The sequence below is a fragment of the Lytechinus variegatus genome, chromosome 5, assembly GCF_018143015.1.
Source record: "Lytechinus variegatus isolate NC3 chromosome 5, Lvar_3.0, whole genome shotgun sequence".
Lineage (NCBI taxonomy): Eukaryota > Metazoa > Echinodermata > Echinoidea > Temnopleuroida > Toxopneustidae > Lytechinus > Lytechinus variegatus.
In genome coordinates this window covers 37,859,217-37,884,935 of record NC_054744.1, presented here as the reverse complement: position 1 = coordinate 37,884,935, position 25,719 = coordinate 37,859,217, and the positions used below count along the sequence as shown (strand labels likewise).

The following is a 25,719-nucleotide window of genomic DNA, read 5'->3' as shown; positions in this document are numbered from 1 at the left end:
ACGATGGTCTAAAAAAGTCACTCACTAGTTGTTGAGATGTTAATAATCTGATCTGGATCAGTTTTACAAACTCTGAATTAGTTCTGGAGCTACAGTAGGTGGTTTCAGACCACCTCGAAGTTTGCCAGTTCCAGGTATTCTCTGATCGGGAAATTTACCCCGATCAGAAAATACCAGATATTTTGGTAATGTGAAAGCAAACTACGCGTAATTTCCCCGAAAGAAAATACCCGCTAAATAGTAGGTACTTGGCGAAATTACGAGAACTTTCGTGGGGATTTTTCCAAGGTCGCAGATATTTTGGCGATGTGAAAGCAAATTACGGGAACTTTTAGCCCAGCGTGTAGTTGGGCGCGGCGGCGTGGGTGGCTGCTGGGCTAGTGATTTTGAATCTCGCGCCTTGCCTGCTTATCAGACCATACTGCGCATGCTCGTAACTTCGGGAACTTATCCCGAACGATGTGTTTCGGGGCGGTGTGAATGCAGGAATAATTAACGGGTATTTTTTAGCCTTAAAAAGTTCTCGTAATTTAACGGGGATTCTTGTGATCGAGGCGGTTTGAAACCACCTACTGTACATTGTAGGGGAAGTAATCCAAATTTCAACATCAACACCAAGGCCAACACCGGACTTGAAATCACCCATTGAATCATAATAGGATGTAATCATCAGTGATCCTTTTATGTTCACAGAGGAATCAAACCAATTTCTCATGATATTTACAGGAAAAAAAAAAATTTCAGAATTATAATATGTCCATTTTATAGCACAGTTTTTATGTGCATATAATACTCAACTGCGCTTTGATACTTGGTATCATATTATTACCTCGGCTGTAACCGAGCCGCCATATAATTGGGACTAAAGCGTTCAAGGAAGTACCCATTCACCTCACCTGGGTTGAGTGCAGCACAATGTGGATAAATTTCTTGCCGAAGGAAATTACGCCATGGCTGGGATTTGAACCCACGACCCTCTGTTTCAAAGTCCAAGAATAATCCACTGGGCCACAACGCTCCACATGAATTATAATGAAATAGGGAGTGGATGACATCATCAGTTCCCTCTTTGCATACAGAGTTATTACTGACCAATTGCAAATGTCATAATCTGATTTGGATGAAATATCCAGCATTGTGTTTACATATTTAATTTTTCTCTTTTCATCAAAGTCAACTTTTCGTTGGGGAGGACTTGCCCTCAAATAAAACGCTTCTTGATTTTTTTAAATGTGGGGAATAGTTTTCCCATCAACCACAAGGCATTTCTTTTGCATATTTTTATAATGCTCTTTTAATACAGGCCTATAATGTAGCAGTGTATAACGCACTCTCAACTCCCTGCTGAAACATACCGTCGGTATGTTCACTCATCATGTACGTGTATTTAATACAGAAACTTATGTGCTGATTCTCCATACTTGCACCATGGACTTTTAACAACTAAACAAAGCCTTGGTCCCCATGGTCTGAAAGATAAATGTATAAGGTTGTCTTGTCACATCATGGACCTCTCTTGTACATGTACACGTACTGTAGGTCCATGGTCACACCAAACAGCAATGCAGTATAAAAGATAGATGAGGGCAACTGGACATTACAGGGAAGTGATCCACCATCTGTGGGTGGGGAAAGGAATGTCAAATTGAGCCATCACTAAATTAGAGTAGGGCCTACATGTACCTATAGGCCTCTTTGTCCATTTATCCATGCTTCTATGAGCCAGACTTTGTCCACAATCTCGACAATCAACAAACATAAAGTTATACTTGAACTGTAATGTTAAGAAATGATCACACATTCCCAGTTTTGAGTTAATTTGTGCCTTGTGGTCATTTACTAGCACTTGTCTAAAAAGTGACATTGGCCTTGAATCCTCAGAAACAAAGCCTTGGCCCTTGGGTCAGCAGAACCAAAATCTGATGAGAATCACCAAAGCCTACGGTTTAGATGGAGGTTCACCGGTTTAGATGGAGGTTCACCGTTTGGGTGCAATATTATACCCCTTTCATAAACCCATCCTCCAATTATCCGCCTAAGAGTAATGCGGATTTTAATTCAATAAAAATTGCATTCACAAACTCCGAAAATAATCCACACTATTTTTTTACGAGCGCCCGACCTGAAAAAGGCGGATAATTGTCATGGCAAGTTGGCAACTGCACACGCCCCCTCTGATGGGGTTGCGTTGCAAAAGGGTGACCTTGTGACCGCACCATGGCAATCATCCGCATTACTTTGGAAATGCGTTCATAAAGTCAAAATGATATGTGAATGATCGCCTCTTAAAGGTCAAGTCCACCTGAGAAATATGATGATTTGAATCAATGCAAAAAAATCAAACAAGTACAGGTACATGTATAACACTAAAAATTTCATCAAAATTGGATGTAAAATAAAAAAAAAACTATGAGTGAGTAAAACAGTTTGAAGAAAGGATAGCAAAAGGTCATTTGGCAGGGGTATACAATTTTTTTAAAAAGTTCAATATCTGCTCTTTAATTTGATAAACTCTACGATGTACATGTAAATCACAGAAAACGGTTAAGAAATAAAAGTTTTGTTTCTTCGAAACTACAAAACAAATAGTGACTGAGTGACATCAAACGTCCCCTCATTTGCATACAGACCAGGTAATGTTTTGTGAAATAAAAGTGAAACTTAAAAATGCCATACATGTAACTTTCTTATTCTACATCCAATTTTGATTAAATTTACAGTTCTATGCTTGTTGGATTTTTCTCTTTTTATAATCAAGTTTTTGTTGTGGTGGACTTGTCCTTTAACTTCTTGTCCAGCAAAACCAGAAAAAAATACTTGGGCCTGGTCTGGTACATGTACATACCCCTGTATAGGTATATTAACCTTTCTTAAAATAACAAATTGAAATTCTAAAAAGTTCATGTGAATCAAGAATAATGCACCCTGTAATAAGTTTCTTAATATGAAACGGCCCAGGGCCAGAGACAACGCTGTACACATGATGTATGTTCAATAATCTTTATATATACATGTAAACATGTACATGTACCCTGGTAGTACCCTGATCATTTCAATAGGGCTACAAATAATCATGGAGATTTAACCTCCATGATTTTATCAAACGAGCTACATGTAAATTAGCAAATTCCCAGAACAAACAACAATGCATAAAATCCTTTATTTTCAAGGTCTTATTGACTTTGAATGTGCAGAGTGAGTGAAAAAATCCTTAATAGTTTTTTCCATGCTTGGGTTGATAAGAAAAAATTGTCTTCATTCCCTCCAATACACAATGATAAAAAGAAGAGCGTTAATACCCAAGTATGAAGTAACTGAATACATGTGTACACAACAGCCTACATCAAGTATTGTTGACCTGTACTTTCTACATGTACATGTATACAAAACGCTTCATCATGAACATCAAGCTTTTCTGTTCTCGTCTGACATGTTTAAATTGCATGGTACTTCTACATGTACATGTAGAAACCTGTTTTTTATGATCCAGCTTTGATACTCAGTGCCTTAATAAAGACCCCAGTCTCAGTATACTAGTACTTTCTAACTAGTGAACCCGCTTGGATGATCGCATTTGATCACCCAAAAATTATTTTCAGAACCATCTTGTAAAGCTGTCTTCTTGCTACAGGAACGCTCTAAAGTGGAGAAACATCATGTTTCATGCAAAATTTGAAACTGCAGCATGGACATTCTACACACAGTGTGTGGATAAGCGCACCAAACCATGTACCTGTTGTTATAGGTCCACGACTGAACATAACGAAGATCGTTTCCTGAATCTGAATGGTTGCGTCCTCGCAAAGTGGTTTTCCTAACTGGTTTGGCAGATCACTTCCAAGACCACTTTGAGAGTTCCCATTATGTTACAATATTTTCCATTAAACTGGATTCCACTGTGTAGTTTTAGGACTGTCATGAGAAAGGGGTCATTGGCACTTGGTTCCTGAAACCATCCAGTCTAGAAGCACACAACACATTTTCCTAAAATATTTGCAGGCCTACATGTATATACATAATGTACTGTCTTGTAGTACATGTAGCTGTCTACTTGGGGTGTGTTTATGCTTCCAATCAGACTAGAATCAACGTTTCCATATTTTAAAAAAAATGTACATGTACATGTATTTCTTTTCAAAACACCGTTGCACCCTTTAATAAATGCTGATCATAACATTACAAAAAGGTGCATTTCAGAACATAATTTCTCCAGAATCATGGTTTCTGGGGAAGTACAGTATCTCAAAACCATGATCGCAAACACGTTTTGAGTGATGTCATCTGGTACGTACATGTACATGCTTCCAGATGGTAAGATGAAAATCCACCTACATGTACGAATACTTTGCACGGTTCTTAACAGAGAGTTACCTCAAAACTCCCTGGCTGGTCAACATTTTGCATATAATGTGTGATTATAAAACTCCTCTAATTTGTTATCACAATGAATGTATTAAAGTGATCAAAATAATAAAATAAGGAGACATCGCTGAGTCAGTAACACAAACAAAAACCATAACTTTATTACCTCACCATGGTTGAAATTCTGTGGCTACATGTATGCCAAGTAGCTCTTTGCAATTATGTACAGGGTACAACATCAGAAGATGTTTTAGTTAAAATACAATAGTCGGGTTTACATGTACTGTACTTGACGCCTTGACGGTAACAACACTCTGAAAAAATAAACTTTTGAAAAAGGGCTGCCCAATTTGACTCTGCTTTAATACTGGTCGATGAAGAATATAGCTGCTGGGCCCTGTTCCATAAAAGTTTAAACTTTGCTATCCAATGTAAAACTTGCATGGAATCCTTGATTTTGATTGGCTGTTGATCAGCATTTTATGGTGGTTACTAGTTATTTACTTATTATTTACAGTATTATTTATTCGGCACTTCAAACATAATTTAATTTAATTAACATTTGTCACTAAAAAAATAATTCATACTTTTAGGTAAGCCTACTCATAATGTAAAGAAGGTCTGAAAATCCAATGATATTTCATGATATTTATTTGCAAATTATGCAAGTATTTCATGATTCATGATATTTAACCAGGCAATGGAAGTATTTTTTTTAAATTGGCACTGCTCATGATATTGTCGCCCTCTCTTACATGCATCTGGTGGTTAGGCTACGATAACAAAGACGGCAAGATGGCGACAAAAATATCTGTATCTGCTCACCTTCTTGTTGATTTTTGTTATCTTTTATCTTTTTAATATGATTTTTTGTGTAAAAAGAAGTTCAATAGTTCCTAATGGGGGAAATGAAGCTGTTTTCCATTAATAAATTTTGTGATATTTAAAAAAAGTTAAAGAAATCGAGTATTTTGGAGTAACATTGTTGTCTCCATAATACTTGGTGTGTGTGGGCCTGTGCCATCCCATCCCAGGCTTCATGGAGAGTAAGCATACGTGCTACGTTAACTACTTTTACTCTCCAGAAGCCTCCAGGCTAATCTGGACTCCAGATCCAGGAATCTCCAAAGAAGTTGAAGGATCAGCTCACTCAAGGGTTCATTACCATCCTGCCTGTGGGGAATCTACAGGTAGGACTATGGTATGCCAATGCTGTATACAGCACACACTTAAAAAAAAATTAAAATATCAATTTTGTAATAAAAAATACTAATTTCCATACAGTTGAAATCTATATTTCATAACTTGGGAGTAATTTTTGTATTCACCAAAGCACTTGAAAACTTGAATTTTTGGCATACAGGTGTCTACGCCTTCTAAGGGGGAAAGTAATATGGCAAGACAATTTGTCATTTTTCAATTTCTATTTTTAATTAAGAAAAAATAATTTAAAGAACCAAATTTACTATTGGCTATCAGGGGCGGATCCAGCTTTCGCCAATAGTGGGAGGGGGTTGAAAAAAATTCATCACAATATTTCTCGATTGTCCACTATTGTACGTATAATCTGATTTTTTGTTGGTTTTCAGGGGGTAGTCCTAACTAAAAACTAAAGTTTAAAGTATAGTTTTTATTGTTATAAACAAGATAAGGTATCTCATGTGGTCTTTATATATAATGCAAGCACGAAGCTCGAGCTTAATTTCTTTGATATTTTATGTCCTTATACCTGAAGATTCTGAGCAGTTTTTATAATCATGAACAAAGATAAGTATCCAACTAAACAATGCGAGCGCGAAGTCGAAATTTTCATATAGTAACGTAAAAAGGGACTCAATTTATTAGGACTGTTTTAAGTATTAATGTGGAGGATACATGTATCACCAATTAAATAATGAGAGTGCGAAGCGTGAGCTAAAATTGTTTGATATTCCATCCTGAAAACTGGACAGTAAAGCGTGTTTTTATTTAAATAAAGAACAAGCTGCGTGTCTCAAACAACTTAACGATGCGCAAAGAACGAGCTTCATAAATTTTTGATATACTGACATAATAAAGGGGCATTTTGAGAAATTTTGGTAAGAATTTCCAAAGAGGATAGGCATCTCACTAATCAATCAATGCCAATGCGCAGCGCGAGCTGAAAATTTTGATATATATCAACAATTTTTGTATATATATCAAACAAAATAATGAAAGCTTGAAATGCAAGCTAAAATACATGCAAATTGATTTCAGAACTGGATATAATTGAGTGCAATTTAATCCTCTTGAATGCAATTCATTAACTTTACACATGCGAAGCGCGACAAATATTTTTTGATATAAAGTATATTTTCAAATTCTTCCCCTCACCTTTCTCTTGTTTCCTTTCGGGGTCGGGCCGGTCCTTACAAGGCTGTAAATTACACATCATGGGTATAATACCCTTCCTTACTTTTATTTATGTTTTTCATCGTTTCTATCAAGTCGAAGATTAAGAGTAGACTACACTGTAATCTGCAGGTTGCCAAAATATAGGGGGGGGGGAAGCCGGGGCGCTAATGCAGTTTCGCACCGGCCGGTTACCAGCATACCTCATCACCAATATTTGTTCCCAAATGTCATGACAAGTCTCTCAGTCACATTTCGATGTCAATATATCCACCACTTTTCAAAATATCGTGATCAGGAATGGCTGCATTTCGGCTTCGATCTCAACATCGTTGATCGACACGGCATAGACATCGCTTGGATTCACCGTGCACCGTAATGTTGATATGAACTGAAGTTAGCAACCAAATCATGCGAACATAGATTCGCATGCGGCATGCTGGCAGTTTGTTCGCCACATTTTTGCATGATTTGGTTTCTAACTTCAGTTCATATCAACATTATGGTGAATCCAAGCGATCCGCGAAGCGATGTCTACGCCGTGTCGATCAACGACGCTGAGATCGAAGCCGAAATACAGCCATTCCCGATCACAATATTTTGAAAAGTGGTGGATATATTGACATCGAAATGTGACTGAGAGACTTGTCATGACATTTGGGAACAAGTATTGGTGATTAGGTATGCTGGTAATCGGCCGGTGCGAAACTGCATTAGCGCCGCAGCCGGCTCTGCCCCCTCTTGGATCCACGCCTGGCTACCGTACTAGAACTTAAAACTGAGATTGCAGTCTTTGTGTTTAATTCAAATTTTAAAAATTGGATTGAGAAAATTAAATTTGGTGCCTGGTGGAATTCAATGACTCAGAATGATAGAAGGGCTATCTCAAGACTTACACTTTTATATAAATCTATAAATCATAGTGCTTCGGTCGACGTAGGTCGATACTTAACAGCTCCCTCTCAAGATTCTGTCAGGACACGGAAATCATCGTCAATCTCTTTCCCGACCAACAACAAAAAAAGATTGCTTTAAGTACTCTTTCCTTCCAAGGACCATGGCAGAATGGAATCTGCTACCAGTAGACATACGTGAAGCTAAATCGGTCGATGGTTTTAAGACAAGGCTTAACAAAATTCAAATGTCTACTTTCATCCGGGGGGCACATCATTAATTCAAATTCACCACTAGCCACACACGCCTGCAGCAATTATATCCCAATTGAGGAGTTTGCCTGCAGTAACAGGAAGAAGAAGAATCAGGTCAGACACTCAGAGATTGCTCCTGATGCACTTTCAAATTCAAGCTTGAATTAGCCATAGAAAGATAGTAGCAACCAAACTCGACGTTAAGAACGGATATCTACAGAGTACAGGACTCTAGTATCAGGAGAAATTTATTCATCCGCAACCTGATGACAATTTGATGAAAAAAAAAACCAACACAAATAATTACCAACGGGACTACACCATACCATACGCGTGTACACAAAATTACAATCACAGATGCAAACGCAAATACACGAAAATATGTTTTCTATCCCTTACCTCTGGATAATTTGCAATTAGCTTACTTAGTACTTCAGAATTCACACAGCAAAATCCATGAAATAAATATAAATCCTTTTATAATCATCCAAAGTTTTCGACTGTTAAAATGAGATCTCGCCAGAATCAAAGTTTCGTTTCACTCCGCACACCCATAATCAATCATAATAATCAATTTGTGAATATTCATGAGCTACACAGGTACGTCACTAAACACTGATCGTACTTTATTGTTGCCGAGTGACTTGATCAACCTCCGATATTTTGTTCGTCAATGTTATTGATTTGTTCTTTAAGAATGTCTTGTAAACGCCCCGAAAAAGAATCAATATATGTCCAAGGCATATGCCATACTTCATGTTTGTAACTAAAGAATGCAAGAGCTAGAGATCGGATTTGAAACTTCTTATAGATGAAATAGCCCGAGATCTTAGTCCCGGATCTTAGTACGGTATATGAATATTGAGAATTCGGAATTCATATTTCCCCAAAATATTTGTTACCACAACATTGAGTCGATCATTGGTTTCATGGGGTTTCATGATGGATATCAGATTTTAAAAGACAATTTTCAGGAAATATGCAGATGAGGCCCGGACCCTAGTTGATGATATGCTATGATATAGCTCATCTCTCATTTGTAGGGGCAGGGGGCGGGGAACTCGCGCAGAACCATCATCAAAATCGGACGGATGTAAAATAGGAAAGTTATGGCATATTAAATTTTCACTTTTTTCACAAAATAGTTACATGCACAATTTAGTCACACTAATGCAAATGAGAGATTCGATGATGTCACTCACTCATCACTCACTATTTCTTTTGTTTGAATTATACAATATTTTTATTTTTACAGATTTGACAATAAGGACCAACTAGACTGAACCAAATAATAGCAATTCCACAAGTTCAGGGAGAAAAAAAACTTTGTTCCACAGGACAATGAGGAGAAAATTAGAATATTTCATAAAATAAAATACAAAAGAAATAGTGAGTAAGTGATGTCATCAGTTCCCTCATTTGCATATATACCTACCGGGATGTGCAAATAACTGTTTTGTGAAAAGTAAGCGAAAATTAAAATCCGATTTTGATGAAATTTTCTGAATGTTGTTTGTTGGATTATTCTCTTTTCAGGCATTCAAATAATCTTTTTGTTGGGGTGGACTTGTCCTCAAGGGTAAGGTTTCACACGCTAATACTTGTTACAGGGATGGTCCGGGGTAAAAATATTTATATCTTAACTACATAGAGTAGAATTCACTGAGCAAGGTGCTGAAAATTTCATCAAAATCGGATAACAAATGATGTCACATCCCCACTTTCCATTTTCTTATGTTACTAGAATTACATAAAATCATAATTTTTGCTTGTGTGAATAATATGCCGGTCTCCTTCATAATGAAATAGGTTGCAGCAATAAATATCTAATGCACTAAATCATAAATTGTCATTCCAATTTTTATAGTTCTTGGAGGACAAAATTTGAACTAATAAACCTAATTTCATATAATAAAGTACAAGAGGGGATGTGACATCATCAGCCCACCTAATGGATATGCATGTCGACTGTTTTCACAAAATATTGCTAAACTTAAAAAATCAATAACTTTATTTGTTATCCGATTTTGATGAAATTTTCGGCATTTTGTTTAGTGAATTTTACTCTATGTATTAAGCTATAAATACTTTCACCCCGCACCATCCCTTTAAGGGGTGCATTTTCAGAACATGGAAAATACTTGTTTAGGGTGATTTTTGAAACCCCACAGTCACGCATGGTATCCACTCGTCAATGGAAGTGCCCCTCCCCCTCCCGGGATTCTAAATTATGAAGACTTAAGCTTACATGACTTACGAGTCAATTATAATCTTGATGTATGAGGGCGCTAGACCTCATCTGTCTTCAGGGCTAATCATTGATCTATGGTGCTAAAAGCTCATAGACTAAATTTTTCAAATGACACAAGGAAATCTTCAATAAATTCATGTGAGCACTACTCACTTTTGTAAAGGGTATGAAAAATACACACACTCACTTTCCTATACACACATATCCACAGGCAGTCATACATGCTTAAGGCATCAATTATGGACAGTAAGCCCCCCCCCAAAAAAAAAAAGCTATCATAAATGCAGAAAAGTTGGGACCCACACTCACGTGTCTGTAATAAATTGCCAGTAACCGAGGACATAAGGGGTTCATATGAATTCTCATTGAAGTATAATTTTAGCAGCATTACCTTTGTTCAATTTGCAGCAATTTGGAAGGCTCAAAACAAGGACCATCCCCGATTTAATAGTGTTCTGTCATACTTGTGTCCATGGTTGTTGGCAATTACCGACACACATACACAAAAAGCCAACAAACGGATTTTTCCTGTCTACAGGTTCAAAACTAGCTATTCACTAAAAAAACCCACTAAATATGCCCGGGAAATTGCACTTCTAAGGAATTGACATTGACTTTTAAGTATCATATGTATTAAGAGCTAACAATAATACATGCTTACAACTCATTCAGTCAAAAATTAAAAAGGTACTTACTGATATATTTAGCTATGTGTTTTTTATTGAAACAGTTACCATCGATTCATAGAAACTGTAACATAACATCTTTTCCAAAGCAGATACAAATACTTTGAATATATATTTGTATATTTATATTTAATTTATATACATTGTACAAACACATTGGCTTGAATTCACAAAACTCTACCTTGGGTTTTCGCACACACACTGAATGTGATTCAACCTCTTATTTTCTTTAGGTTCCCGCAAGAATTTATGTCTATTTGCTCTCACTTAGATATATATCATAAAACCTAGTTGGAGGTTTGAACTACTTTTTCATGGATTCATGCTGTTTGATGGTATCCTCAAACTGATCAAGTTCTCACTTTTATGGAATACTGGATTTGATATTTCTTTTCCAGGAGTAAATTGAATTTAATTCCATACTAGCATTCCTTCTAATTACATTGAAAAATTAACCTCATCACCACAAGAAAAAAAAAACAATAAGTACAGTTGGTACATGTAAATGGTATAGCAACAGGTACTTCATAGCAGTGTGGTTCAAGTTAACCCAACGTTGACAAGATAAACACTACATGATAATACCGACAAGTGAATACAACTTGCCATTCACACAAGGTGGTTTTGTTTTAATAAAACACTTTATATACACTCTGCATACGGACGGATATAGTATTCTACAGAACCTGCACAAACAAAAGATAAAATTCTCATTGATTCAATAATATACATGTACCTTCTCCCTGTAAATAACAGAAAAATAAGAGCAATATCTGCAGAATTGGAGACACATGGAAAAATCTTCAATTTCAATCCTATACATATCTACAGATTATGAGATGACTGTCCAATTCCTATTTGATGAATTCAAATCCAACAAAACGTGCTATTCCTGTAGGATGGATGCCACAGAAGTAGTCAACTTAGGATTCATTAAAATATTGTTGAATAGAAATCTGTCTTTGCCAATTTTCTTTTTTGCAAAGTAATCAAAATGTACCAGTGAGTTAATACAAATAAGTAACAATCATTGGCATCATGAGACTTCTAATTTAAATGAATAATAATTGGCTAAAAGTTCATATCATCCTAATAAAGGTCAATGCATATTGGTTATCCAAAATTTTACAATAAAATTAAAACATATCTACATGTAGCTAACATGTTGTACAACACACTTTCCTTGGACGGAAAAACTAAATCATAGTTATACTTGATTTGGCTTTATAGGGCTACCATCATAATACAATTTGTAAAAAAAAATTGATTAGCCTTCAGTATATCAACACATGAACCTTTTTTTGTGTGTGATTTCATTCTTTTAAAGTGTCTTTCAAATGTATGTTAGGAATTCATCAGATTAATCATTCTTACTGACCTGTATGTCTTACTGACATATATGAACAAAATATTTTACACACAATAAATAAATGATAGTCCATAAGATAATGTCAGGATTAATAGAGGCAACAAAATACATATATAGAGTGAACAAGTAGTGCTTTGTACCATTATGCAAGGCCATGATGAATTTGAGTGAATTATCAAAATGATAATGAAATGCATGAAATTTAACGACAAGAATCATTTATTCTTCACGACAGATTCTATGTGTTCTGAGACAAGGATCCTATCTAACTCATGTAAACCACATTACACATTATAAGCATGCAACCATACAATGCTTTATGAGGATCTAGTTTAAGTCCCATGATGGCAAAAATGTAAAATCCATGTTCTAAAATAGATTTGGTACATGTCTGTTTACTTAGAAAATTGGAATGACAATGTTTTCAAGGCAAATATCATCTAAAGGAACACATTCTGTTGATGGAATGACTCATTCGCAAAAACCATCAATTACTTTATGCTATCTGAGGAGATTTGCCTGCCGACATATGCATCCTACGGACTGGGTGGGCCTTGTCAATAATCGGCCTAGCGAGGGCCTCCTTCAACTTAGCCTGGTATTCGGCCTCTGTCTCCAATCCTTGGAGGTATTCCCTGTACTCTTCATCTTTAGCCCTCTCTGTCTGTCTGTGGGTATAGTCCATCTGGCCCAGGAGGTCCTGTTCATAATTCTTGTTGGCGAGTAGAATTGAGGCTTGTTTCTCATCTTCAAGTCTCTTGTGTTCTTCCATAGCGGCCTGCATGGCTTCTCTTTCCTTGGCCAGCTCTGCCTGTGCATTAGCATTGGCTGCCACTGTTAAAATAGAGGGGAAAATATTAATTTAAAAATATTCACAAGAGAATCAACAAAATTAATGTGAGGCTCTTTGGTACAATATTTAGAATTATTTATCAGAACATACAAAGATGATTTTTTTTTTTTGGGGGGGTGCATTTAACCAGTACAAATGTATCAAAGAATGCTCAAGGAAAGAGGTTGGACTTTTTATGACAGAAACTATATACTATATTGCTCAGAAGAAAGAAAGTTGATTTACTTAGATGTAAGTTCAATAGGTAAATGAATTTGGAAATTGAAATCTAAAATTTTAATATGCAACATGTATTCATCCCAATAATGGAATCAATGTTTACAAGTTCTGCTACTTATTAGTTCCTTGTTTCTTATGTTCTTCCCTTTATCCTCCCTCTGGATTCATTATTCTTGACAAACATTACCATCACACTTTATAACTATCACCATTTCCAACATCATCTCATCCACTACCACCACCACCGAAGACTATCAATAAAGATAAATTTTGCTTACATCTCTCCTCCACCTGCTGTCTCCTTATTGCAAGTACCTCTTCCATGAGCTTCTTACGTGCATTGCGTTCCTTGGCCCATTGAGTGAGTCTCTTCTGCCATTGTCTCTCAACCTCCGCTGATATCATGCGGTCAATCTCTGCTTCCCTCTCTTGCTCAAGCCTCATCTGCTCCTGGAGGTACCTGCGGTAACGTTGATCTTCCTCCCGCAGTTCTTTCTGTATTGAGAGAAGCAGCAGAGGTTTGATGAAAGCATATTCATCAATCATCCAAAATAGAAAAGCTGGTATTGTACACTTATATGGGCTTTGGGCTTATATGGGTTTGTCTACACACCACATGGACTACTTTCATTTAGCCTAATGCCATTCCATCAATAGCCAGTTGGTCGAATAGCCATTCAGTCCATATACCATTTGGTCTAATTAAAGAAAAGTGTTAATTGAGCAAAATGAATGAAAAGAAGTTGGGTATTAGACCAATGGGATATTAGACGAAATGGTAATAGATGAAATGGTGACGAGACGAAGTAATGATTGCACCAAAAAATGATTACTGGACAAAATGGTTCTTAGACACAATGTTGATGGATGGAATGGCATTAGACTAAATGAAGGTAGACCATGCGGTGAGTGGACGAATTGGCAGATTACCCTTATATAATGTTAAGTTTAAAAAAATGAAGTTAATCAAAATACTTGCACCTCAAGGGTAAAAAGAATGCCTGAGGGCCCATTTCATAAAGGATTTACATTTATTTGTAATTATGGTACCATGGTGGCAAAGTTACCAAATTTATAAATGAAGGGACAAGGAGGTGAAAAGTAGGCTGCCAAGAATAGGACAAATGTTCACATTTTCATGGTACATGTACTATCTAAAAAAATTAAATTGAAATCAATGTTAATATTGTTGAAACTGTTGAAAATGGTTATGAATGTGCATTGTACCTTAAAGCTTCTGCCCCATCTCTATCAAAATTGTGCACCCAAGTAATCATCACAATTTCTTACTGATAATATTAAGTAAGATTTATAGGGCTCTGCATACAATCAATTGGACCCAACTGTAAAACATGGGAGTTTTTAACAAAATGGTAGTCACAATTGCTGACCTTTCTCTGTGCAATCTCCATGGCTTCATTCCTAGAGTCCTCAAGGAGTTTCTCCAAGATCTTCATGTCAAGAGCTAATTCTTCCTGGACTTCCTTGGCCATTCGCTTGGCTTTGAGCTTGACATTCTGATCCAGACCAGCTCTCATCTCCTGTTGGAGGGCCCTCTTTTCAGCCAAAGCACGTTGCTCTTCCAGTTTCCTCAGTGCTGCCTCCTCTTTCTGAAGGGAAAATGAATGATCAATCAAATAAGTTATTCATTTTATGGAAGAAACAAAAACCAGAGTTATGGTTCATCAAAATTCTTACCGATAACAAATGCAAAATATGGTAAAATTGTTACGAGCATATAATCACTCATATTCCACTGTTTCAATAACTTTCAGAATATGTCATCTGTAAGTTTCATGAAGTGAAACATTGCACAACAATCTGCTGCTACATTACTTTATGAATAATATCAGTAGCAATGGACATAATCATAGAATCTGCTTATTTGTTCTTACAAAAAGGCAGTGTACAGATGAATACATCAGGGCTCTACATAACCAGTGGTTCGGGGCAACCAAAAATGAGAGTTGGGCCATCAAATTCTGTTTTAGTGGCCCAGTCGGGCTACCAAATTTTTGATAAATTGTAATGTTTTCTTTTGTTTTAGGGCCACCGAATTTGCTTTTCAGGCCACCAAGAATATGAAATTGATCACTTTGGTGGACCAATTGGGCCACCAAGAAAAAAAGTTAGCATGGAGCCTTGAATAAACAGATGATTATTGACTTTAAATAACATACCAGGAAATCATCTCTCCTTAGTTGTAAAAGGCTGATTTACATCAACTCATGACAAACTCTGTTATAAGGACATACCGTAAGTAACGGTGTATTAACTACACCTTTTTCTCGGCGGGATAGAAGCAAAAGTCGGGGGGTGTGGTTTATACACGGTGACGGGTCTGAGCCAGCCCGCCGTAACCCCTCCCATACATGTACGATGTCTGCCAGTTCACAACACATCGAGTGGCCGGGCGTAGCCGCCAGGCAATGTCATTTAGAGGGGTATGAGCCGCGGGTAATGAGAAGCGATTATTACAATATTAATTAAATGTTGTCCATAACAAACGCACCTAACTTCATGACACTAATTTTGACTATTCTCAATTCAAAGTAGTGAAGTTCCCTGGCTAATTTGAAAGAGACGCCAAGAATACTCGGTAATATTTTGTCACCGCTGAGCGAGTTGAGTGAGCTTAGAGATTGTGTTGTAATGTGGTTATAGTGCGACTTAAGCTGGCGCTATTCAAAGTCCGTTTTGCGCCAGCTTGTTTTTTTTCCTTCCCATTTGCTTTTCATAAGATACCATGTAAGCCACGCACGAGAGACGGCACGAAGCCGTAAAAAACAACTGGAAAAAATGTCAATTTCTTTGTTTCTTGAACCTTCCTGTAATCCCGTATCCAAAATTCATGCTAAGACATCAAATTTCTGAAAGTGATTGTGAGGTTGTGATGCAAGAAATGTGAATGTTTCTTCCTCCTACGCTGGGAAAGACACAGATCATAATTTGATAAGATGTACTGGCATGACTGGTACTGTATCGTAGTTTGCAATGTAATGGCAGTGCTGTGTGTGTACACTGTGACTGTGAGGTGAGTGAGTGTGTAAGTTGCCAATATTGTCGGGACCGTTCTTTCTTTCTAACATTTGTAGATGAATTGATCAAGAACAGCATATTTCCGCATACCGGTAATCTCTTTGGATACTTTGAAATCTTAAAAACTTAGATTTTGTTTCTTCGTACCTCAAATATGCATGTAAATGTGAGAAGAATTTTTTTTTTAGTCCAAAGTTGGGGGTGCGGTTATACACCGTTACTTACGGTATACAACTAGATTTAAAGGAAACCAAAACCCAAGAAGAGAAGCAATCTTATTGGAAAGAGTAAAATGAGAGGAACATTTAAAAAAAAATCATTAAAATTGGTTTTGAAATAAGCAAATTATGGAAGTTTGAAAAGTCTTGTTGTACTTTCTATGGGGATCCTCAAATTGGCAAACATGCTCCAAAATGGCTTATTTTGTGGACAAGTCTCCATTTGATTTCTACACATATTTTCAGATTTTCCTTTATCTTTCAAATTGCATTTTGCCTCCTTCTGAGCACAACATATGTCATGTGGAAAATATAATTCACACTATATATGTCAAGGTCAAGAGGAGATAATGTGAAATATGTAAAATAAAGGGGAAAATCTGAAAATTTGTGGAGAAAACAAATGGAGAGTTGTCCACAATATCAGCCATTTTGAAGCATGTTTGCCAATTTGAGGATCCCATAGAAAGTACGAGACTTTTTAAAGATCCATAACTCACTTATTTCATAACCGATTTTGATGAAACTTTTAGAAAATTGTTCCTCTAATTTTACTCTTTCCAATAGGATTGCTTCTCTTCTTGGGTTTTGGTTTCCTTTATCAATTTCAAAAAAGTGAGCAAATTACCTTCTATTCTACAACAGTGTTTGCAAAAATTTTATAAAACGCATCAAAGTGTACATATTTGCATCAAACATGCAGTCCCTATCCTTTTCTTATTATACGCTTCGGTGACAATCCTTACCCTAAGTCTGCCACCGTCGATCCTGAGCTGTTTTTCTTCCTGGCGCTTGGCCTCGATGGCAGCCATCTGCTTCTGCAAGACGCTCAACATCTCCATGTTTCTTGCATGTTGGTCCTGGGCAATCTTCTCCTCCTTGGCCTCCTTGGCTAGCCTATCCTTCTCCCACAGGTCCGCATACATGCGCTCTACTTCCTTCTCATGTGCATCCATGCGAGCCTTTGTCTCCAGCTGATGGCTACGGTCCATGCATACTTCATCCATATGTCGCCGGGTGAGGGTAGCCCTAAGCTCCTCACATTCCTCCCTGCCGAACGGAAGGTAAAGAACAATTTCATGCTCTAATTCGTTGCATAAAAAAGAAGTAAAACCTCAGGGGACATTTCACAAAGGTATTCCTAAGTTACAATGAATGTAAAAGTCCAACACCGTGTCAATTTGATTTTATTAAAAAGCAGAAAAATATATTGCAAAGGTTTCAATTCAAAGTGTTCTGCTAATTTGGCAAAAACTTAAGCCTACATAATGTCTGAACTTATCATCAAACTCATCTTCATTTGCATACATGTATAAACAGTGTTATGGCATTCCATACTTGACATTGATTGAATCAATTACAACTATGAGAAAGAGCAAAGTCTATAACTTGCAATCACCTAAAAAATGGAAAATCTTGAAAACCTAAACCAATACATAAAGAAAGGAGTTATTTATGATGCTCCGACAAAGACATACCTCCATCTCTGATCAAGTTTTTCTGCAACGATCTGTAATCTTTCTTTCTCCCTCTTCTCCTTCAGAAATTTTGCCCGTTCCCTCATCTTTGCTTGTCGCTCCAAAAGTGTTTCTTGACTTGCTTCCATCTCGACCAGGTATTGATCGTTTTCCTCTGCTAGCAATTCTCGTAATCTGAGACAGAATTAAAAGTACACACATTATAACACACAGAAATCATATGTTTGTGCCTTCATACTACATGTTTCCCTTTTCACAGTATCAAAATAGTTGATGATGGGGCAGGGGAGGAGGTAATTAGTACATATATTTTGACCTGTCATTGTGATTCTTGAAAAAAATCTATTAATGTTCATTTATTATATGTATATTGACTGCATATTAAAGGTTTAAGAGCACCCCAGTTATCAAGAGGTATTTTCCTCCTCCTTATCATCATCTCTGTGGCTTCTTGTGATCAGAGCTAATTTCTGTCAGAATCAGCAGTGGGTTCTCCAAATCCATAACTGATGGTGGAACTTATATGTAGGAATGCATCCCCTTTCTCATTCTGGTAGGATCATTTTTTAGCACCCATCATGGAGTTTGCACATGCAAACAGCAGAAAACTGTGACAAGTTACATACGCTTAACTTGTTCTACCAGGCTTTAAATGTTTTTAGGGCAAGGCCACTTTTATAGGTGGCACCTTCCATTTTACAGCACAAAAAAAAAATGAACCAAAATATCTGAGGCTAGTGGAAGTAGCATGTATGACGATGGCACATGAATTTACACAAAATACAAATTCTGGGGGCCGTGTCATAAAGCTGTTCGTAAGATGAGAGCGACTTTAAAGGTCAAGTCCACCTCAGAAAAATGTTGATTTGAATCAATAGAGAAAAATTAGACAAGCACAATGCTGAAGATTTCATCAAAATCGGATGTAAAATAAGAAAGTTATGACATTTCAAAGTTTCGCTTCTTTTCAACCAAATAGTAACATGAATGAGCCAGCTACATCCAAATGAGTCGATGATGTCACTCACTCACTATTTCTTTTGTTTTTTATCGTTTGAATTATATATTTCAATTTTACTAATTTGATGATTAGGACCTCCTTGCCTGAAGCACAAAATGTTAGAATGGAATTCCACGTGTTCAGGGAGGAATGAAACTTCATTTCACATGACAATGACGAGAAAATAAAAATATTTCATATAATAAAATACAAAAGAAATAGTGAGTGAGTGATGTCATCAGTTCGGCATTTGCATACGGATCGAGATGTGCATATAACTGTTTTGTGAAATGAAGCGAAACTTTAAAATGTCATAACTTTATTATATTACATCAGATTTTGATGAAATTTTCAGTGTTATGTTTGCTGTATTTTTCTCTTTTCATTCAAATCAAGTTTTTGTTGGGGTGGACTTGTCCTTTAAGAACGACTGGTGATCCTTTCTTACGCGCAAAACCATCGCTAATGAATATACCATTTGCCATAAGAAAGGATCACCAGTCGTTCTTAAAGTCACTCTTAACTTACGAACAGCTTTATGAAACACCCACCTGGAGATATTTTGTCAAGCCTACTTACCTCTGTCTTCTGTCTTCAAGTGTGAATTCTTCTTGTTGCATCAAGCTTCGGACCCGTCTCTTGACTGTGTTTGACTGGATTCTCCGGTCTGTGATCTTCTCCCAGTCATTCTTTAGGTCACACAGTGCATTATACTTTGTGACAGCTTCTGCTTCTTCCCGCTGGTCATCTCGTTTTCTTCTCTCCAGGATGAGGTGGTCTGGAGGAAGTTTGCTTGGCATCTTAGCTCTCTGTATAAAATATAAACACTCTGGTTGACCTGGATACAATTTTCATGCTTTTAATAGACATGATACATGTAGGATGTTGAAAGTACACATGTATAATTACAAAATGATATTGTTCCAATTTCATTCCTCTATACATACCTGTGTCATGGCCAAAGATTCTCTTACATATGAAATTAATGTTTTTGGATTAGTTTTTCCTTCCATAAACAGACAGTAGGTCATACTACATACTGAGATTTCATAACGGAGGTGTTGCGAGCGGGGCTGGACGGCTTCTGAACTGAAATTTTGTCATTCGGAGTACTGGTATCTAGAGAACTGAAAATTAGATCTGAAAAAGTTGGTCATCAAAGCGGCATGTCCCCGTACCACTAAATATAGGTGAGTGCCCCCCCCCCCCGGCGGGGCCTAACTCCTCATTTCATTTATCTCCTTGCACTTTTGCACTTGCAGTCTTTCCCTCATTTCATTGTCATATACATTGTAGGCCTACAATGTACATATAGCGAGTGATTGTATTATTGACTGGCCTTGTATTACCGAATGTGCGCATCATACGCATCCGAAATAATTTCATACTTCACGCTCAAACCTTTGGAAGATCCTCCAACATGCCCAAAGCCAAAGAAAGGGAACTTGAATAGAAAGATGATGAAAAATAGTAAAAAGCACATTTTTCCACTTGTTCAATGCTACCACCCTGCCTGTGGGGAATCTACAGGTAGGACTATGGTATGCGAATGTTGTACAGAGCACACACTTTAAAAAATTTTAAAATTCCCCAAATCAACCGTGGTCAAGATTGGGTACGTTTCAGGCCATTTTGAGCATGTCACAAATTTGCGCGCGCACAGGTATGCGTGCGCGTTCTTGCTCCTACCATCGCTATGCCTCTTCGAGTCGTCATTTATTTTATGTCTGTCTACTGTCCATTATTTTCTGATTAATTTGATACCTCATTCAGCCTCTTACGACCAATAATACGCAAATGCGCGTCAATTCAAATGTGCATTACACGCGCATGCAAACTCGCAAAATAAGTCAAAAGTGGGCAAAAATATGCCTATATAAAATTCACTGTAGCTCTTCAAGGAGTCCGTTGACCCCCAATTTTTTTTTCCTATTCGAATAGAGTATGAATTGGAGATATGATTTTATGTCACATTTGACCCTTAAAAACATCGTGACGTCATCAACATGGCGTCGGAACTAAAAATTAGTGTTTTCTGTTTCATGATGTCACAACACTCATGTAAATTGATTCTAATTACGTAAATATTGGTCTTTTCTCGCCAAATTTTAAATATGTTTTACCTTAGAATGTACCCTTTAGACAATATGTCCATTGTTTCATTTTAAAGCTTGTACTATTCTCAAAACTGGAATTTGTACTAGGTTTGTCATCATGACATTTTTCTACTTGCAACAATTTACATTGACAATATGTTTCCTGTTTTGCGCTCCCTGTCTGTCCGGAAGATCGTGGTCGACTGGATAACGCACCTGCCTGGTAACGCTAGGGTCGGTGGTTCAAACCTCGCTTGACTCTTTTTTTTTTTTTTTTTTTTCCCTTCATTATTAGGTGGTCTGTCATGAATATGACAGATCACCTATTATATTCGTCAGATTTTACTTTATTTTTATTGCCAAATTTTGTTCCCAGGTTATCTCAAAATCGGGCCTGTCAAATTTCTTGATTTTCATGTCATGTATGGATATTATTGTGGAATCGCGAAACGAAACTTTTCAAGGTCATCAAATCCTGATGACGTCATCTAGGCGCCATTTTGTAAAATTAAATTATTGATCATATCATCGCAACTAATCATCATAAATCATTCATATTTGCATCATATCAAGTTCAGATGACAGGTCATCAGGACATGTCAACAGAGGTCATGCAAAGGTCACGACGCGCACGTACGCGCGCGTCAAAATTTTAAAATTCCCCAAATCAACCGTGGTCAAGTTTGGGTACGTTTCAGGCCATTTTGAGCATGTCACGAATTTGCGCGCGCACAGGTATGCGTGCGCGTTCTTGCTCCTACCATCGCTATGCCTCTTCGAGTCGTCATTTATTTTATGTCTGTCTACTGTCCATTATTTTCTGATTAATTTGATACCTCATTCAGCCTCTTACGACCAATAATACGCAAATGCGCGTCAATTCAAATGTGCTTTACACGCGCATGCAAACTTGCAAAATAAGTCAAAAGTGGGCAAAAATATGCCTATATAAAATTCACTGTAGCTCTTCAAGGAGTCCGTTGACCCCCAATTTTTTTTTCCTATTCGAATAGAGTATGAATTGGAGATATGATTTTATGTCACATTTGACCCTTAAAAACATCATGACGTCATCAACATGGCGTCGGAACTAAAAATTAGTGTTTTCTGTTTCATGATGTCACAACACTCATGTAAATTGATTCTAATTACGTAAATATTGGTCTTTTCTCGCCAAATTTTCAATATGTTTTACCTTAGAATGTACCCTTTAGACAATATGTCCATTGTTTCATTTTAAAGCTTGTACTATTCTCAAAACTGGAATTTGTACTAGGTTTGTCATCATGACATTTTTCTACTTGCAACAATTTACATTGACAATATGTTTCCTGTTTTGCGCTCCCTGTCTGTCCGGAAGATCGTGGTCGACTGGATAACGCACCTGCCTGGTAACGCTAGGGTCGGTGGTTCAAACCTCGCTTGACCCTTTTTTTTTTTTTTTTTTTTTTTTTCCTTTATTATTAGGTGGTCTGTCATGAATATGACAGATCACCTATTATATTCGTCAGATTTTACTTTATTTTTATTGCCAAATTTTGTTCCCAGGTTATCTCAAAATCGGGCCTGTCAAATTTCTTGATTTTCATGTCATGTATGGATATTATTGTGGAATCGCGAAACGAAACTTTTCAAGGTCATCAAATCCTGATGACGTCATCTAGGCGCCATTTTGTAAAATTAAATTATTGATCATATCATCGCAACTAATCATCATAAATCATTCATATTTGCATCATATCAAGTTCAGATGACAGGTCATCAGGACATGTCAACAGAGGTCATGCAAAGGTCACGACGCGCACGTACGCGCGCGTCAAAATTTTAAAATTCCCCAAATCAACCGTGGTCAAGTTTGGGTACGTTTCAGGCCATTTTGAGCATGTCACAAATTTGCGCGCGCACAGGTATGCGTGCGCGTTCTTGCTCCTACCATCGCTATGCCTCTTCGAGTCGTCATTTATTTTATGTCTGTCCACTGTCCATTATCTTCTGATTAATTTGATACCTCATTCAGCCTCTTACGACCAATAATACGCAAATGCGCGTCAATTCAAATGTGCTTTACACGCGCATGCAAACTCGCAAAATAAGTCAAAAGTGGGCAAAAATATGCCTATATAAAATTCACTGTAGCTCTTCAAGGAGTCCGTTGACCCCCAATTTTTCCTCACTCTTGGATAGAGTAAATATCTTATTTGGAGATTGTATAAATACCACAAAATTATGTTAGAATTAAAAATTACACATTTTTGCAATAAACGTCAACGTATTTATGCATATTTGACTGTATCTTTTTTATTAGTGGTCAGTTTTCTCTCAAATTTTGATATGATGTAGTCAAAACAATTTTCTACAAATAACGTGTGAATAATTTTCACTTTCGACCGCAGCATCAATGTTTTGTGACCTGTTTAAGTTTTTGCAAAATTTTTCTGGGCCTAATTTTTGAGAATTTTTGAGAGAAAATGTTTTATTAATCAATTTTACGGTCTTCCTGTAAGTTTCAAGCCCACTGGTTTTGCGCTTTTTCATGTACGACATTTTTCGTATTTTTCCGGAACTCTTTAAGAGGTAATTTTAACATTGTAAAACATCATTTATGTATTTTCTGAGTAAACGCTACAATATTGAAACGCTATTTGGTGGAAAAATTTCATTCCAGACATTTTGTGGAAATTCCCGGATTTTTTTGTTGTGGTCATTTCTATTGAATATAATGTATAACAAATTTGCAGGTACCTTATATGAAATTTTAAAAAATTGTGCAATTTCGTTAATTTTGCGGGAAAATTGCTTGTATTTTAATCTTTTACCTTACCTTTTTTCACTAAAAATCATCACGAAAGAATTTTCAAGTAAATTTCAGTCATACTCAATTAATCAATGGATATTGAAAATTCTTGACGGTAAAAATGTGAAATTTTTAGAAATTTTCAGAATTGTGCAAACTTTTACAACAAAATTCTACGTCATTTTTTCATAGAAAACATCGCTGATCAGTTTTTAAGTGATTGCTGGGAAACTGAAGCATTGTGATTCAGAAATTTCTAATTAAAATGATAGAAATTTAGAAGAAATTTTGAACAAAAGTATTAAACATATTTTAGTTTTAAAAAAGTATCACCTATGAATTTTCATATTGTATTATCACCACCATCATTATAATCATCACGATTGTCATCACCACATTAATAATCACATATAGGAATGGTCTAAATTTAGTCCTATGATGTCTATGATCAAGATTATCAATCATATCTAAGTAATTCATTTCATACAACATTAGCCGACACTGAATGAAAATTCATGACAGACCACCTAATTCGTCCTCATGACGAATTAAAATCTAGTTTGATCTCTATTTTTAATTAAGAAAAAAATAATTTAAAGAATCACATTTAAATAAGAGTCAAGTTGTATGAATAATAGGTGTAATGGCAACTGTCGGTGTAAAAAAAATCAAGCATTCGCCCAAAGAAAAAGAGAAAATAAGCCAAACTTTGCCACCCTTATTTTGCCACACATGGAGATATAAGTGAGAACAAGGTTATATCATAACCTTGTTCATTGAATGAGTGCATTTTTCAAAGTCTTTATATTCTCGAAATAATAAAACATTGTAAAAATAGCTGATCAGTGATTTTGTTGTTTTCTCCATAAACACGTTCGGGAATGCAATAACATTTTCAAGTGACCTGGGGCTGGGTCCGATTGCACGAAAGGGTCTTTCTAAGGACCATCTTTCGTGTCGCCCATCTTTTATGATGTGCTGTACGCGGGATATTTCTGAAATGTGTGATAAACAAATGAAATTTGTTAGCTGCATTTAAATCAATTCATATAATTTAATGACATAGGTCACATCATTTTATAAACAAAGATTTTGTTTACTTTAAGTTTAACGGATGAATAAAATGTTTGCAGAAAATTTATTTAAAATGCGTTTGACATGGCACATCATAACAAAAGGGCAACCCGAAAGACGGTTCTTGCAAAGACCCTTTTGTGCAATCAGCCCCAAAATATTTCACATGCGAAGAGTGGTCTGATCGTTTTTGGAAGCACTCATTCATTTCAATTTCAAATACCACCTGACCTGTGGCTGTGTGTGATACCATTCATAAAAAGAAAAACTATTTCGGCAATTTTTTTACATATTTATTTTTTGTAGGTGTTTGACTATTTATGGTGACAGTTTTGGGGGATTTTATTATTTCTTATAATTGAATTCATGAAACAATCATCTTCCATACTCACTATCGCTACAGAGTGGGGAGTCGGACCGGTGAACTCCCGGGTTCGGCGGGGTTTCTGTGCAGCCAGCATCTCGAAGGCGGAGAAGCCTCGGTTTCGTCAGCCCAAAATAAACGATGATCTCACACTTCTTGGGCGGCAAAGCTGTCTCTTTGGTTACTTGTTCCTCTCTTCTGTATTTTGTCGAATGGTCTGGTTAAATTTCAAATTGAAAATCACTATGATTATTTAGTTAAAGAGTTGGCTAAAATAAGTTGTCCCAATCCGTCGTCTAAAAAAATCTCCGCACAATTATACACACAAACTGGAGTTGCGTGTATAGTACGTAAACCACATCACACACACCTAGTGCATGCATGCTAGCTGCTGC

General features: G+C 36.6%; 2 protein-coding genes across 3 annotated transcripts in view; both read right to left on the bottom strand.

Moving 5' to 3' along the window:
- The window catches only part of LOC121416079 (probable phospholipid-transporting ATPase IM), a 60,427-nt gene extending 51,953 nt beyond the window's left edge, over positions 1-8,474 (bottom strand). For both annotated transcript variants that reach the window (XR_005970098.1, XM_041609530.1), the window contains exon 1: positions 8,283-8,474. The gene's annotated coding sequence lies outside the window, so the exon portion shown is untranslated. The remainder of the gene's footprint in view (positions 1-8,282) is intronic.
- Positions 8,475-12,307: 3,833 nt separating this feature from the next.
- LOC121416078 (cilia- and flagella-associated protein 53-like) lies at positions 12,308-25,691 on the bottom strand. Its single transcript, XM_041609529.1, has 7 exons — positions 25,353-25,691; positions 19,576-19,805; positions 17,997-18,170; positions 17,265-17,568; positions 14,653-14,871; positions 13,540-13,756; positions 12,308-13,023 (listed from the first exon to the last, which is right to left on the bottom strand). The coding sequence occupies exons 1-7, from the start codon at positions 25,419-25,421 to the stop codon at positions 12,686-12,688; spliced, it is 1,551 nt and encodes a 516-aa protein (XP_041465463.1). The 5' UTR covers positions 25,422-25,691; the 3' UTR covers positions 12,308-12,685.
- Positions 25,692-25,719: the final 28 nt, after the last annotated feature.

Coding starts and splice junctions, on each gene's coding strand:
- LOC121416078 (XM_041609529.1), bottom strand. CDS start 25,421: ATGCTGGCTGCACAGAAACCCCGCCGAACCCGGGAGTTCACCGGTCCG. Junction 18,171..19,575: donor CTTGAAGACAGAAGACAGAG/GTAAGTAGGCTT, acceptor ATTCTGTCTCAG/ATTACGAGAATTGCTAGCAG. Junction 14,872..17,264: donor TCGACGGTGGCAGACTTAGG/GTAAGGATTGTC, acceptor TTTTCCCTTCAG/AAAGAGGAGGCAGCACTGAG.